Consider the following 17,214-nt stretch of genomic DNA (forward strand, 5'->3'; position numbering starts at 1 on the left):
ACTGACCGGCCGCTGACCCCCCAGCCTGGCCTGATGGCCATTCCTCTGCCCACACCTCGGGCAAGCTCCCTTTGGCCACCTCCTGAGCCACAATGCCACAGACAAGTGGCACATACAGGTACAGAGCTCTGCCCAGAGCTGGCAGGGAACGTTCATTCAACAGAAAAACCACCAAGAAAAAGAGAACTGCCCCCAGCAGAGCTGTTCCCTCCTGCAGTAGTTACACCTGCACACCCACAGCGCCTGAGACTGCAAGCAATGAGCATTCCCTGGGCACATGTGCAGCCCAAGCAGCTCGAGGACAGCCTTGCAGCAGGACTGCTCTCAGCTGAGCCAAAAAGGCCCCTCTGGCAGCTCTATGATTCGCCCCACACCGGGCCAAGAGACACTTCCCAGACAAAGTCCAAGAAGCGGGTGTTTGCTTTATTCAGCGTGCTGGGTGTGCGGGGATCGCTCCTCCAAACACCCACCCCAGGCACACGGCAGATTACAAGATGTGGTTCCATTTCAGGCATATTCATTGTTTTTCCTAGAAAAGGTGTGGTTGTGCAAACCATTTGTCAGCACTCGTTATTATCAGTAGCACACACGGAGCGCAGGCCCAGGGCTCCCTAGTGGTCACAGTGAGGAAGGCTCGGTGGGCATTTGATGAAGGCTGAACGTCTTCCTCGCTCTGCACTTTTCACCTTTCTCCCCTCAGCATGCGCAGTCTCTAGGCAGCTGTTTCAGCAGTTTCCTCACTGGTTTTAGCCAGCTTCTGTTCCCTATCTCTTTTGCCAAGTTATTCAGCTAGTTTCTACACTGGTTACAATGTACCTTATGCTAGCCTCAGTATACCCAAGCATGCTGAAGTAAAACGATTTTAACCCTTTCAGGATGATTTACTGAATTAAATTTTAAAAATACTTTCTCCTGCATCCCTGTGAATAAGAGAGACCAAGGACTCTTTGCTATTATGTGAGAATCTTGACACAGGGAAAAAAAACAGCTCACCAAGACAGTCCTGCCTGAGGGTTTAAGGAACAGCCCAACTATGATCAGAAATCGGCTGTCCAAGAAACTGGAGAACTGAAGAAATCAGCAACTGAGAATTGCTGCATCCAACAGTTGCATCCAACTCAGCGTGAGTTTGTGCTGTGAATATCAACACATGTACCTCGTGCCATGTTACTGAAATAAGGTAATGTTATTCTGAAAATGTTTGCTGTCAACCCTGATACATCTCTGTTCCCAGCACCAATCGATAATGTATGTGAGTATGACTGCAGACCGTGGAAGAAGCCTATTCCAGCACACCAGACCTGGTGTCAAGATCCGATTATTAAGGTTCTTTAGAAATACCTCTGCCCGAATTAAGGTGCAAACGAGACCATATGCCAGTGACAATAGTATGGGTTTTATTGATAGCAAATATGAGAGAGAGAGAGGGAAAGAATAGAAAATAGGTGGCGGGGGGGCAGGACAGAAAGACAGTGATGGACACAGAATAAGGAAAATACTGCTGCTCTGTGGATCCCAGCGATGTTCCGTTGATCCTCTCCAGCTGGTCTTCTTGGTGGTGAAGGTCCTTCCAAAAAGCATAGGATCCCAGGGGTTGATACACCCTTGAGCCAGGTGGCAATGGCTAGGCATGTCCCCCTGGGGGAGGGGGGCAGTCTATCACAGCAGACTCTGGGTCTGTAGCATCACGTGCAGTCCTGTGGTGCAAAGCCTCTGGGGAGCACTTTGGGGGGTCTCTGACGGGTTGTGACTCCCCCTGGGCTGTCTCTCACGTGAAAGTCCCGGGAATGTGGCCTGTGGGGCTGAGGGTGCCACAGCTGGGCCGGTTTGTGTAACTGAGGATGGGTGTTCAGTGCCTCTGAGCAGAGGTTACGCCAGCACCTGAAAAGTCCTCCTCCCTCCTCAGTTGTGGGGGAGCCTGTGTAAACCCGGCTTCTGTGAGCTGTGCTCTCCCCCACCCCAAACTCAGCCGGGAATGATTCTCAGCGCAGCTGGTGGCTTTGGCCTTTTGTGGCTGCATTCCTTTCCCTCAGCCTGAGATGACTGAACTATGCATTTCCCTTTATCTAATCAGCAGTTTGACTTTCAGTTCAAAGTCCAACTCTTCAGGGAAGCTTCTTTGGTTGTAGCTTCTGTACAATGAGCAAAACTTTCTATCAATGTTTGAGGCATGAACTATTTTCAGTCTCTGACACCTGGGGAACGTGCCTCCAGAAGATCCAGACTGGACGCTGTATGCAGAGGAGAGCAGCTTCATACAAGGCGGCAAACAGGTGACGAGTTATCCAGTGACAACCACGAACTGGGTGACTGGGGAAGAAGCCTTGCCATCAGATGTGTCATTGCAGGGAGCTAAACTGATTCCATCCATGAAAAATCTAGAGCTGAGCAAAGTCATCTGGAAGGAAAGAAGACTGGCAACTATACAAGGTACTGGAATTGAACACACTGAACAGATCCATGCACGGCTACGGAGTATTTGGGAGTCTAGAGAAGCAGCTTTTATGCATTGCAAGGTTCATCAAAAGAGGGAAACAAGTCCCAAATAAAAGAATCATTTTGCTGATAAAATAGTAAAAGGGGTTGCAGAAAAAGGCATCTTAACGGTGGTGCCACAGAGGGAAATTAATTTGTTAACGTTTTCCCCAAAGTGTTATCAAAAGGACCATCAATTTTCTGGCACAAAAGCTGAAATCAAAGAAAGCGAATGGACTGTTACACCAGAGGCACAGATTGTAGTCCCACCTCAGTGAGAACATGAAGACACTCATAAGAGAACAGAAAACCTTTTGAAACATCTGAAGAAGAAAGTAATAAAAAAAGAAATAACAGATATAGTACAGTCTATAGTAAGCAAATGTGAAATCTGCTATATATGGTTACTGAACTGGGCCTGGATAAAAGAAACTGTTCATACTACTTATATCTGTAGTTGTTCTTTGCATAGTAGCTGGCTGTACGATGCGATGCTGTGGTTAACTATGGCGTAGAGACTAGACAAGGTAGAGCCTTGTTAGTCTCTAAAAAATGCAGGAAATGATGCTGAGTGATTTTTGCCTTTTTTCTGTATGTATTCTCTGTATTCTTTACGCATATATTTGTAGCCTATTATTGTATTAGTAGCTAGTCCCAGTGCATTTCCCTACCTTTTCCTTAGGCAGAAAGACAAAACACATTCCAGAGCTCTAAGCTCCGGGAGGTACAAGGCCTCTATACTACCTTGGTTCTTCTTGGGAACCAAGGCTGAAAATAGCTCTTCAAGACACATTTTCATAAACAAACTTTAGTTCCACCTGAGGGGGGACGATTCAGAGTGGAATCGGGGTAAATGACCTCACCTTTTATGTCTCTAAATGGTGATTTTTGTCAAATATACTAATTTCCTAAACGTATAAAACTGTATGCACCCCTGTGGGAGGTGGGCATTTTGTGGATTTTTCCCTATCTGCTCCTGGAGGCCTCCAATCAAGACCAGCCTTTATATTAGCTCCTATACCAATATTATCTCAAAAGTGTGTTGTTTTATTTCTAGGGCCTTTAAGGCATCACCAACAATCCCAGCCTGGGCCTGGGAGCGTTGTCCAAACGCTCCTGGAGCTCTGGCAGCCTTGGGGCGGTGCCCATTCCCTGGGAAGCCTGGGCAGTGCCCAGCACCCTCTGGGGGAAGAACCTTTCCCTGATATCCAACCTAAACCCCCTCCGACACAGCTCCAGCCCTTCCTTGGGGTTCTGTCACTTGAGAGGAGAGAGGATTAAAAAGCCCTTCCCACCCTCACAAATCACCAAATGGGTAAGATTGGAAGGGACCACTTGAAGTCTTCTTGCCCAAACAGGGTCTCCTAGAGACCATTAGGCTGATTTATGTCTAGTTGGATTTTGAGTATCACCAAAGAAGGAGTCTCCACGATCTCTCTCAGAACTGGTTTCAGTGCTGAGTCACTCTCTCAGTAATGAAGTTCTTCCTTGTGTTTAGGTGGAAATTCCTTTGTTTTTGTTTCTGCCCATTGCTTCTCATCCCATTACTCAGCACCACCAAGAAGAGGCCAGCTCCATCTTCCTGACACCCACCCTTCAAACATTTCTGTCCATTGATGAGGTCCCCTCTTGGCCTTCTCTCCTCCAGACCAAGCAGGCCCAGCTCCCTCAGCCTCTCCTCACCAGAGATGCTCCAGTCCCCTGATCATCTCTGTAGTCCTCAGTTAGGCCTGTCCCAAGAGCTCCAGGTTTCTCTCAAACTGAGGAACCCAGCACTGAACACAGAGCTCCAGATGTGCCTCACCAGGGCTGCTCCTCCCTTGGAAGTTGGCAAAACTCTTCCTAAGGCAGCCCGGGCAGCCACTGGCCTCCTTGGCCACAAAGACACATTGCTGACTCTTGGACAACTCTTTGGCCACCAGCACCCCCAGGTCTTTCTCTGCAGAGCTATTTCCCAGTGGGTCAGCCCTGAGCCTGGACTGGTGCTGGGCTTATTCCTTCCCAGGTTCTTTCAATTGGTTTGGATGGATTGACTGCAGGAGGTTGGGGAAAGAGCGCAGGCTCTGTGGGCATTCCTGAGGACTTGGCAAAGGCCTGCGGGGCAGGATGGAGAGCAGGGATCCTCTCCCCCCATCTCCCCAGACAGGATCTCTGGGCCATGGGAGACAACACTCTGAGGAAGGCGAGTTGGTAGGACTTGGATACATTTACCACATCACGTTGTACCTACACACTCTCTTCAAAGACAACAGAACAAAGAGGGGTCTTGAGCACCTGCAGAGAACATTTCAGCACAGAGTTGTTTCAGAGTCATGGATCACAAAAGCTGAGAGGCCCAGAAAAGCTGACTTTAGTCGCAGGATGGATTGTGGAGGTGCACCCCATAACTAAAGTCAGCTTCTCTGGGCCTCTACCCAGATAGGGACTGTCCCTCCCTATCCCCTTTGAGGAGCTGAGCAGGACAAGCTCACAGGGTGGTTGGGCTGTAGAGCAGCTTTTGCCTTCAGTGAGATGGAAGTCTGCTCAGCAATGGCCCTGCTCACCTTGGCTCCTCTCCAGGTCAGCTGTGAGGAGCTGGAGCTAATGCTTTCAGAACCCCTTCCTCTTCTGTAAAGCTTCTTCTGGAGTTTGAATTTCTTCCAAAGCTTCTTCTGGAGTTTGAATTATTTGAGAGAGATGCTGGAATGCCTTCTCCATCCAGGATTCCAGGGCCCTTGCAATTTCCTCCTCTTTGTTTCCTGTAAAGAAAAAACGATGTCACTGGGTCACTGATGATTCCTCCTTGAGGGGGACACCAGCTATCTGACACAAGGATGTCCAAAGGCTCTGATTTAACATTCCCTGACAGAGGGTCTCTTCTCAGGCCCCTCCCTGTCCCCTTTGAACAGCTGAACAGGGTGAGCTCTCAGGGTGCTTGGCCTGTAGAGCAGCTTTTGCCTTCAGTGAGATGAAAGTCTGCTTGGCAATGGCCCTGCTCACCATGTATCTTCTCCAGGTCTGCACTGAGGAGCTGAAGATCAAGCTTCGTGGACTCCGGCCATTCATGTACATAGTCTACCAGATCTTCAATTTTTCGACAGAGATTCTTGAGCTTCTTCTGCAACCTGGATTCCAGGGCCCTTGCAATTTCCTCCTCCTCCTTTCCTGTGAAGAAAGAATGATGTCACTGGGTCACTGATGATTCCTCCTTGAGGGGGACACCAGCTATCTGACACAAGGATGTCCAAAGGCTCTGATTTAACATCCCTGACAGAGGGTCTCTTCTCAGGGCGCTCCTGTGGGTTTGGCTTTTTTGTCTTTCCTCATTCCCCCTTAGAAAGCCTCACCTCCCAGGAATTCCATTTGGCCATGGAGGTAAAATCTGGAAATAGTTTTCCCTTTGCCTTCTGACTTTGAGCAGGGAGGGAACAAGAAATCAGAGCAAACTTTCATCCCTTTTCAGCCTCTCATTTGTGCTTTCTATAGCTCAATAAACAGGGCACCAGCTTTGAAAAGTGGGCCACAGGCTTAATTCTAAGCCCACAATGGCTTGAGCCAGCAGGAATTCCAGGCCTTTCCCTGGACTCCTCTGGGCTGCTCCTTGCCATAGCTTTGCTTGCTGCAGCTGGAGCAAGAACAGGACCCAGGTCAGGGAAGGCCAATTGTCCCTCAGCTTTCCCAGCCCTGGGGGCAAGAGGCTGTTCCCAACACACACTGTGTCCTGCCTGAGCCAGGCCCAGGGGCACCATCTGGGGACAGCCAGGCCCACTCTGGAGTCTGTGCCCCAGCTGACTCCTTCTCCTTCCCAGCACCAGCTCCTGGCACGCAGAGCTGCTCTCCACAGGCCCTGCACTCACGTCCAGGCTCTGCTCAGGGAAGCTCCTCTCCCCGATGATCATCAATAGGGACACGAGGCTGATCTCGCATGTGCCCCAGTGTGGGACCAGCAGTGGGGCAGCAGGAGAAGGGCAGTGGGGAAAGGGAGAGAGATGGGGACAGGACTTCCTGGGGAGAACCTTAACAAGGAACTCCCAGCACACACCCTCTGCAAAGATGAGGGTGAGGAGAGGGACTTTGGCCCCCCGCACCTGCAGAGAACACTTCAGCATGGAAGTGTTTCATTGCCATGGATCACAAAGCTGTTCCCCACATAAGGACTGCCCCTCCCTGTCCCCTTTGAACAGCTGAACAGGGTGAGCTCTCAGGGTGCTTGGCCTGTAGAGCAGCTTTTGCCTTCAGTAAGATGAAAGACTGCTTGGCAATGGCCTGCTCACCTGGTATCTTCTCCAGGTCTGCTCTGAGGCGCTCAAGATCAAGCTTCGTGGACTTCGGCCATTCATGTACATAGTCTACCAGATCTTCAATTTTTCGACAGAGATTCTTGAGCTTCTTCTGCAACCTGGATTCCAGGGCCCTTGCAATTTCCTCCTCCTCCTTTCCTGTGAAGAAAGAATGATGTCACTGGGTCACTGATGATTCCTCCTTGAGGGGGACACCAGCTATCTGACACAAGGCTGTCCAAAGGCTCTGATTTAACATTCCCTGACAGAGGGTCTCTTCTCAGGCCCCTCCCTGTCCCCTTTGAACAGCTGAACAGGATGAGCTCTCAGGGTGGTTGGGCTGTAGAGCAGCTTTTGCCTTTAGAGAGAGGAAAGTCTGCTTGGCAATGGCCCTGCTCACCTTTTATCTTCTCCAGGTCTGCTCTGAGGAGCTCAAGATCAGAGGGTTTGAATTCCTGTAATTTTTTGAATACTCTCTTTAGAGGTTCCATTTGTTTCGTGAAGTAAAGGAAGTTCTCGTTCAGCTTGGAGTCCAGGAGCTTTGTGGTCTTCTCCCTCTCTCTCTCTCCTGTAGAAAAAGACTGGTGTCAGCGTGTAAGAGACGGTCCGAAAATCCCTCATCTGCCTCACAATCATCGCCGAAGACAGAGACTGAACACAGCAGTCCTGGCCTGGCTGAGGTGGGATGTCTGCCAAGAGTTGCCTACGGGTGTGCCCACTGGGAACTGGTACTCATTACTGAGGAAAATTAGTGCAGGTCACAGTGGACTGCGCCGTTCTTGCTGCCCAGGCGGGAAGGACTGCGCCGAAGCGGAAAGGAATGACCTGTCCTGTACAGCTCTCCGGTACACCTGTCTTGTACGTCTGTCCTGTACCTGCTACCCAAAGCAACGGACCCCATAACAACGGCTGTAGATTTCCCAACCTCTTGGCCAGTTGCCCCTCGCTTCTGAAAGGGACTATAAAGGGACCTTCTAAAATAACCAAGTAGGAGATCTCCCCACGGAAAGAAGACGAATCTATTGGCGGAAGACCACGAGGACTTCGTCTCATCTGTTGGTAGCTATTGCCCCTCTTTTTCCCCCTCTCTACTTTGTTTTTCTCTCTCTCTCTCTCTCTCTCTCTTACTCTCTTCTATTGCATTACTGTGTTGTGGGCACTTAATAAAGGTGCACTGTTCTGATTAAAACTGAAATCTCTTGTGTCCTTTTACACTCTGAGATCGATAAACGAACCATCACGACCCCCGCTTGCATTAGCGGATCGTGACACAGCGAGAAACTGACATTGCTCGTTTGAAGGGGAGACCACCCATCCTGCCCGAGGATGATCAAATCCTTTGTTTTAAAGTCTCTTCTTGAGGGTCTCCTCTTGGGTCTTCCCACAGGTTGGGTTTTTATTTCCTCTCCTCCAGGCTGTCCTGGTCTGTGCTGGGAAAACCTGACTGCTGGGGCAGCTCTGTCCCCTGGGAGCCTGGGACTCTGGGCATCTGCATGGGGGTAGGGAATAAACAAAGGAAGGCTGGAGGCCCTTGGAAGTGGGGATTTATGGACAGGTGGGATTGTTTATCTGACTGTGCTGGGCCCTCATGCACAACAGGCCTCTGGATCTCCTTCTTGCTTGGCAGGGTTTAGTTTCCAGGTAGTCTGGGCAAGGACTGGCACTCACCTGCACAGAAAAGTTTCTGCCTTTTGCCCCTGGAGGAAATCCCAGGATGAAATTCCTCCTTCAGGTCCAAGAAAAGAAAGGAAATCCCAGAAGGGATGTACTATGGCTTTGAAATCATTACCAATTGCCAGGAGCACCCTCTGCTGGAGCAGGACGTGTCTATCATCCAAGGGGGATGTCCCTCCGGCCAAATTCATCCCACCCCGAAGGCCGGGCCTGCGGCTGTGCTCTGGGAGGGGTTCTGCAGGCAACGGGCTCGGGAGAGACCCCCACTGGCCTCACTTCTCTCAGGGATAACACATCGCATTCCAAGGGTTCCCAAGGATGAGAACAGACAAGAGAAATGGGATCCAGCACACTTACTTTGTCTTTCGAGTATCCATCCTGCAGCTCTATAAATAATATCGCACGCAACCAGCACGACACCTGGACATCAGGTTCATATGAAAATAAAATGAAAAAGAAAAAAGGAACATTTAACAAGGACCTTTCCCTAAGGAACTCCAGGACTGCACTGAGCAGTTCTGGGGCAGAGCACATCCTGCAGCTGGCCCAGGAGCCATGAGGTGCTGTGACCCAGGAGCCCCAGAGCAGTGCTGGGGGGTTTCTGACTCTTGGGGCCACTGAGGCTCTCCTGGGCCAGGAAGCTGCCTCAGCTGCCACAGCATTCGGGCACCACTCAGGTGCCTCGGCACCAGCCCACCAGAGCACAGCCACCCACGAGAGGGTGAGACTGCCCTGCCTCACACCCCAGGAGTGGAGAAGGACCCCCAGCTCCCTTCAGTGACCCTCAGCACATTCATTTCAGCCTGACTCCTCAAAGTCTTGCTCAGCAACACTCCCTGCTAGGGTAGGATGTGTCTCTGGTCAAAGAAGGTCACCACTCTGACCAAATTCCTCAATTCATCCCAAGCCAAGGCCGGGCCTTCTGCTGTGCTCTGGAAGGGGTTCTGCAGGTAACATGCTTGGGGGAGAGACCTCCACTGGCCTCACTCCTCTCAGGGATAACACATTGCATCCCAAAGGTTCCCAAGGATGGCCACAGACAAAAAGAATGGGATCCAGCACACTTGCCTGTGTATTTGAATACTTTCCTTCCTTCTTGCCATTAGGTTCACACGAAAATAAGAAGAAAAATGAAAAAAGGGAAACTTTGCTGTGGTATTTCCCCAAGGATTTCAACAATGCATTAAAGAGCTTTTTTGGAACACACACATCCCTTATACTACTCAAACCTCTGATCTACACAGGGTTTTTTTAATTACTTATTTTCCCTGCCATCACTGTCTAACAGAAGAAATGCAGCTCTTACCAAATCTTCTTGCCATGTCCTCAGTTCCTGCCTCCTGCGTCCTCTTCTCAAGGTTCACTCTGCAGTGCAAGGGAAAAGGGGAGCAAAATTTCTGTGGTGGGCACAGGACTACAGAAGAGAAGGCAATAACAAAATGTTCTGTTGTAGTCCCAGCTGGTCCCAAACCCATCTTGGCTGCACTGGAGCTCCCTGAGAATTCTCACAGCCACACACATTGTCTTCGTTGGTCAGAATAAAGACGACCTGCCTTTGCAGAGTGCAGAACCAGGTGTTCAACCCCAGCTATGATTTTCTGCAGAGGAAAGAGACCATTGTCCATTCCTTCAGACTCAAATCCTGGAGGTTATCCTGACCAGCTATGAAGAAATCTATGGAGAAAGGACGGGTGACCTTGGCTGGCTGCCAGATGCCCACCAAGCTGCTCACTCCCCCTCCTCAACTGGACAGGAGGAAAAACTACAACTGAAACGCTCACATAAAGCCTGGGACATCCCTCACCTGTTGCCATCATGGGCAAACCAGATTCTGTCTGGGGACGATTGCTTTGCTTTCTTGGCAATTCCCAACAGAGCAGCAAGGTGAGTAACAAAGACAAAACTGAAACCACCTCACTCCCACCCTCCCCTCCTCCTGGTTGTGAACACACAGGTGCAGGTAGCTCGGGGACAGCTGCAGTGCCAGGTGCAGCTCGAGACAAGAGCCCGTGAACTGCCAACAAAGCACAACAAAGGGCATCAACAGCACTGGCACAGCTGGGGGAGGGACACTGAGAGACACGGCAGGAGCCAAGGGCTCAGGAGAAAGCCAGACTTGAGCCTTGGGTCCTCAAACTGTGAGGGAATAAAACTGAGGGGTTCCTTTGTCGGGGAAACAGCTCAGGCTGTTTCTGTGTTACTGTGCCAGGAAGAAATGGCTTTATGGAAGGAGACATCTGACACTCTGCCATGGGAAACCTGGGCTGGAACTGGGAAGGACACAGGGGCTGAGTGTGGGATTGAGGGCTGTGGGGAGTCCAGCAAGGCCCGTTGGGGCACTGGAGCCATGGCTGCAAAGGGACTCTGGTCCCAGCACTGAAAGTCTCTGGTGGTGGGAATGTGATGGCCAGAGAGCCTCGGGAACGGTCAGACTGGGGAGTTCCCTTAACATCCTCTTCTGCACAACTGGCTGCAGAAAGCATGGCCTCGCTGACCCTTCCAACAAAGGCCCCTGTCCCTTCTGACCAGATCACAGAACCACAGAACCTGGTTGGAAGAGACCTTCAAGATCACCAAGTCCAACCCATTCACCGAGTCCAACTCATCAGAGCAGCAATGACGAGGTGAAGGCAGAAGGCAGAAATGGGGATTGATCAGAAATGAGGAAAGGTCTGCTCGGGGCACAGCTCACTGATGTGCTCTGCTCTCCCTCTCTTTCTTGCACTCCATTTCCCTGTGCTGTCTGCTCTTTGTGATCTTTTGTTTTCTTTGCCAAGGGCCATGTTCCAGAGAAGGAGGAGGACCAGGTCAAATGGGGGTGAATTAAGAAACTCCTTGCCAAAAGCAAGAATCTTGCATGTCAAGAAAGCTTTCCCGGTGTTCAACGGGAGTTGAAACCTGGCTGAGAAAGAAAGCTCCACTGAGGACTAGAAATCAAGAAATGCCAGCAAGGACCCATCAGAAGTCACAGCCCCAGGGCCTGTCGGTGTCCCTCGGGTCTAACCCCAGCATTGAACCCTGCTCTGTTTCTTCAGACAGCTTTTCCTCATCTGCTCTAGTCAGAAAGGAGGGAAAGAATGTAAGTGGCATAAGCCACTCAGTATTTGAGGGTTATTTCTCCTGAAAGCAGAGCAATAGAGTGACGGCTTCCTAAACAGTAACAATGAACAGATGATGTGCACGTGGAGCTGCCATGAACAGGCCTCTGCTATTGATAAGTGATGAACGCAGACATTTAGCTCAGATCACCACTCATGGAAAGATGGTTGTGCTTCCAGGAATGGGTCACCCCACTTCTCACAGTCAGAGAGAAATTGTTCTCTTGTCTCTCCTTGTCTCTCTCTCTCATACTCTGAAGGAGCCCTGACAACTGGTTTAGACAGGAAACTTATTTTACGCGGTGCCAGATCTGCAATCCTCAGCCAAAGCTGAAACTTTGAGAGGAAAAGGAAGGGGAGAAAGACAAGAGAGGGGAGGAGAAGGAAAAGTTAAAGGAAGTGGGGGAAGGGGGGAGAAAGAAAAAGTACAGCCAGGGGAAAAAAAAAAAGAAGAAATTCTCTCTTCTGCATTGTCAGTGAGGTCTCTGCTGGCCAGCGACCAATGGACTGTGAGCAGGAAGGGACAACAGACTTTGCACAGGAACTCTATGAAATATTAACTTTATTAACTCCCTCCAACCCTTCTTAACCAGTCCCCCACCCTCTGCAGCAACGCTAGGCCTTGATGAGGCAAAGACACTGAAAGCCCTGAGGGCTCTGGAGGGCAGTGTTGGAAATAATGGAACTTTTGAAAGTTTTTACTTTATTTCTCTAGTCAGGCTTGGTTTGCCTTTGCCCGAGGGAAAGGAATTTTAGGTTTTTTCAGGGGACATTGCACCACTCCTCACAGGACGAGCTTAATATCTCAACAGACTGGGAGTAGCCCCGAAGATGCACAAAAAATAACAACCATCAACGCCCATCAACAGACATCAACCCCAGATGTTGCCCCCTGGCATGGCTGGAGATGCTTGTTCCAGAAAAGACCGATAAGGGAGTGAGGGCTGAATTAGCATTAGAGGCAAAGGAACCCGTGGCCAATAAGAAACCACATATTAGAAAAACTGTGTCATTTGGGACCAATGAATGGGAAGTGCTTTGAGTTTTTTGCTGTATAAATCTGCAGGAAGCCTGGTAAAAGGCATGTGTGTATGGAATATTTTCCATGGCACATCCGAGCCAGAATAAAGTAATGCCTGATTTTCCATCACTTCAAATATAGTGTTAGAGGGTTTTTATTTTCCTCCCAAATTTTTGGTGACAGCAGCAGGCCTCCTTCAAGCCTCAGCAGAGCCCAGTGAAGGCCCCAGGGTGGTTCAGGAAGTGTCCTTTTTCCATTCAATTCTCTCTGGCAGAACTGGACACAGCATTTGAGGGGCCCCAGCAGTGCCCAGCCCAGGGGGATGGTCACGGCCCGTGAAGCCTTGTGAGGAGGGGGTGTCATTGCTGTGTATTGCCAGTAGCGATTCCATTGGCCTTGCCCAGAGGGGCGACTGCAGGTGCAGATTGCTCTGCTGCAGATGTTTCTGTTTGGGCAGAGTCACGCTTTCATTGCTGGTTTTGTTGTTGCAGACACTGATATTCTTAGGGAAATCCCACCAGCACCTGAAGGACAGCTGGAGGACTCCCACCCCAGTGACCCACCAGGGCAGAGGTTCCTGACTGCCACAGCCCCGCTGTTGCTGGGCAGGTGTGGTGTAAATGTGCTGGGCACAGGGATTAAACCCTTCCCCTGCCTCTGCTCCTGCTCACACAGCCCAGGGCTGTGCTGTTGGCTTTCTGTGCTGCTGGCTCATGTGCTCCACCTCCCATGTGCTGCCTTTTCACCCTGGAGCTTGCTCAGTTCAGCCAAGAGCCTCAAGAGATGAGTGCTTTACTCACGGCTTCTTGGAGAGACCATTCCTGCCCTTGGAACAGGCTGCCCTGTAGGGCCTATCAGATTTCCTGAGTTCCTTCACCCTTCAGAGCTGCTGCCCCTGCCACCGCCTGGTTCAACACCCCAAGTTCATCCTCTGGAGCCCCAGCTCTGTGCTCTGCTGCTGGCCTTAGTCCCTGCCCTTTGGTGCCTGGGACCCCACTATGTCCCGGCTGTGACAGCCCAGGCTGGCACTGATGAGCCCATCCCTGACCAGCTCTTCCTTGTGGGCCACCACCAGGTCCCCGTGAGCATCCCCCCTTTTCACCCACCAGGCAGCTCTGCTGAGCCGTCACCCCAGCATCCCCCACGCTGTTGGAGCCCTGCTGCTTTGCCTGCCCGTGAATGCCAGGGCAGTTACCATTCCCCATGGGAACCTGCTCACTGGCCTGGACACTTCTCCAGGTTGCTCTCAGGCCTCTTCTGCCAGCTTTCCCTGGTCAAGCAGTTTCTGAACTGCCAAGACAGTGCCCCCTTTCTGAGCCCCTCACTGCTCACTCTAAGTCAAATCGACCTTTGCCCATCCTGTGGAGGATCTCCTCCACATGTTCAAGCTGCTCTTCACACCTCCCGTCCTCATCCTGCCTGCCACTCCCTCCGGCAGAGCCTCTCCCCTTCCCCTGCGTTCCACCCACGTTCAAGCACAGCCTTCCAAACCATTTAGGGATGGTTTTGACTCAGAAAAAAATTATGTAGAGAGCTTCTGAGCTCAAAGCCAGCAATTTCAGGTTCTTAGAAACTCCCATTCAGGAGCTTTCGGGCTCAAAATCACTGATGCAGGGAGCTTATGGGGCCCCAAACACTGATTTAGAGAGACTTTGGGCTCAGAAACAGCCCAGACTTCAGGAAGCTTTGGGGTTGAGAAAGGCCAATTAAGGGAGCATTTGGCTCAAAACCACTGCTTTGGGGAGCTTTTGGCCTCCGAAAGTCCTCTCTAGCCAGCTTTTGATTCAAAATTCCAATTTAGGGAGCTCTTGGGCTCAGAAACACATTTAGGGAACTGCAGTGCTCAGAAAAGCTTTGGAGGTCATGAAGAGCCACCTCGGGAGCCCCAGGGCTCAGAAACACCCATTTCATGAGCTTTGGGGCTCAGAAAAATCAATGTCCAGAGACTCTGGACTCAAAAGCAGCTATTGAGGATCCTTTGGGGTTCAGCAACACCATTTCAAGGAGCTTTTGGCATCAAAAACAGCCACTTAAGGAACTTCACAGCTGAGAATGGAAAAGTTTTGGGAGTATTTGGGCTCAGGAACTCCCACCTTTGGGACCTGAAACAGCAATTCAGAATGCATTTGGGTTCAGAAACACTGATTTAGGGAGCACTGGGGCTCTAAAACACTGATTTAGGGAATCTTGGGCTTAAGAAACCCTGATTTAGGGCATTTGAGGTTGAGAAAAAATGATGTTGGGAGCTTTGGCGGCCATAAAGAGTGATTTGGGGATATTTTCAGATCAAAAAGAGCAATTTAGAGAGCTTTAGGGCTCCAGAAAACCAATTAAAGCAGATTTTGGGCTCAGTAGCCCCCATTTAGGGAGCTCTTGGGCTCAGAAACGTGAATTTCAGGCGTAGAAGGAGCAACCCGTGGGGAAAGGCAGGAGCGAGGGTCTGGCGCTGGGGCAGCCTGGAACAAGGCTGGGAAGAAGCAGCTCCGCAGCAGGGGCAGCAGCACCGCGGGGCTCCGCACAGTCCGGCTCTTTCCGTCATTCCGGCTGTGTCCATATCCCACCCCCACGGGCTCCTCGTCCTCCCCCAGCACCTCGTTTCTTGGTTTTACACCGATTTCCCATAAATCCCTGGAAAACTGAAACCGAAACTGGGGAGGTCCAGTCACGGAGCGGCTCCTCGGGGCAGCCCTGCTGGGGCGGGGAAAGGGCGTGGCCGGCGGCCCCTGCCCGGTCCTGGGGGCCTCCCAGGGGCACCAGGAATGGCACTGGGAGCACTGGGAGCGAACCCCATGGGCTGATGGCCAACAGGGTACATGGCTTGAGTTACGGGGGTCGGAGCTCTGCAACACTGATCTCAGGAACTTCATGGCTCAGAAATCCCTATTCCGGCAGCTCTGGGGCCAGAACAGTCACTTCGGGAGTTTTGGAGACGAGAAAGAGCAATTCTGGGGGCTTTGGGACCCCAGAACACCGATTTCAGGTTTTGGGCTCAGAAAAAAAAAAAAAAAACACTTAGGGAGCTCCGAGTCTCAGAAACATTAATTAAGCAAGCTTTGGGCTCAAAACAAAACAACAAAAAACAAAACAAACAAAAAAAAAAAGTTTAGGGATACTTTGAGCTCAGAAACAGCAATTTAGAGAGATTTGGGGCTCAGAAACACCCAATTAAGGATATTTTAGGGTCCTAAACACCAATTTAGGGAGCACTGGGAATGAGAAACATTTGTTTCAGGAGGATTTGTGCTCAGAAATATCAAATTAAGGAGGTTTTGGACCTCCCAAAAAAGCCAATTTAAGGAGATTTGTGCGCAAGAAATCGGAGTACAACGAGCTTTTAGAAGAGACAGAACCAGCAATTTAGGGAACTTTGGGGGTCTAAAGTACCGATTTTGGGAGCATCTGGACTCAGAAAGACCAATCCTTTAGGTCTCCAAAACACCCATTTTCAGAGCTCTTGGTCTGAGAAAGAGTGATTTATGGAGCTTCTGGCTTCAGCAATACCCAGTTATGGAATTTCTAGGCTCAGGAAAAAAAATTATCTAACGAGCTTCGGGGCTCAAAACCAGCAATTTCTGGTTCTCTGGGGCTCAGAAACCCCATTCAGGAGCTTTTGGGCTCAGATACTGCAAGTTTGGGAGCTTCAGGGCTCAAAATCAGTGATTTGGGGAGCTCTGAGGCTCAGAAACATCCATTTAGGGAGCTTCTGGGGTCCCAAACACTGATTTAGGGAGATTTTGGGCTCAGAAACAGCATTTTAGGGATCTTTGGGGTTGAGAAACACCCATTTGGGGAACATTTGGCTCAAATCCACTCATTTAGGGAGCTCTTGGGCCCAGAGATGCATGTAGGGAGCTTCTGGGACCTGAAATAGCAGTTCAGGGTCCATTGGGGTTCAGAAACACTGGTTTAGGGGGCACTGGGGCTCTAAAACACCAGTTTAAGGAATCTCGGGCCTAACGTCAGAAGCTTTGGGTCAGGGGGAGAGATTTGGGGATATTCTTGCCTCAAAACCAGCAATTTGAAGAGCTCGTGGGCTCCGAAAGACCAATTTAAGCAGATTTTGAACTCCGTCACACCCATTTAGGAAGCTTTGGCGCTCCAAACCAGAGATTTAGGATCTCATGGGCTCAGAAACATTAATTTTGAGAGCAGAAGCAGCAGCGCGGGGGAAGGGTGGGAGCGAGGGGCTGGCGCTTACCCGGGACACGGCCTCGAACGAGCGGCTCTGCGGCGGCGCCGAGAGCAGCGCGGCTCAGCCCGGTTATATCCCTGCCTGTGCCCCCACCCCCTCCCTGCACACGGGCTGCACCTCCCCACACTGTCCCACCCCCTCCCCTCACTTCCTGTTTTTACATCAGATTCTCGGAAACGGCAGAAAAAGCGAAAGCAGCGGTGCTCCAGGGAGGGAGCGCCTCCTCCGAGACAGAAAATGAGCCCCGGGGCTTCCGCGGGGGAGTGAGGAGGGGACATGGCCGGCAGCCCCTGCCTGGTCCTGGGGGCTTCCCAGGGCACCAGGAATGGCACTGGGAAGGAATTGGAGCACTGCGGGGAGCAGGATGATAAATAACATAAAGAATAGAAATTTTCAGTTCCCCTGAAGTTGCTGAATAGAGCTTAAAGACTCACTAGCAGAAAAGATAAAAGACTATAAAAGTATTTACACAGGATGATAAACGTGTGTGGAACC

General features: G+C 50.7%; 1 protein-coding gene across 1 annotated transcript; it reads right to left on the reverse strand.

Moving 5' to 3' along the window:
* Positions 1-1,412: 1,412 nt before the first annotated feature.
* LOC309583906 (uncharacterized protein) lies at positions 1,413-16,791 on the reverse strand. Its single transcript, XM_082299776.1, has 8 exons — positions 16,726-16,791; positions 9,715-9,773; positions 8,766-8,828; positions 7,135-7,302; positions 6,729-6,893; positions 5,455-5,619; positions 5,019-5,213; positions 1,413-2,398 (listed from the first exon to the last, which is right to left on the reverse strand). Exons 2-7 carry the CDS (start codon positions 9,728-9,730, stop codon positions 5,065-5,067), a joined length of 726 nt encoding a protein of 241 aa, XP_082155902.1. The 5' UTR covers positions 9,731-9,773; positions 16,726-16,791; the 3' UTR covers positions 1,413-2,398; positions 5,019-5,064.
* Positions 16,792-17,214: the final 423 nt, after the last annotated feature.

Source organism: Coloeus monedula, assembly GCF_965178545.1.
Source record: "Coloeus monedula genome assembly, chromosome: 34".
NCBI lineage: Eukaryota > Metazoa > Chordata > Aves > Passeriformes > Corvidae > Coloeus > Coloeus monedula.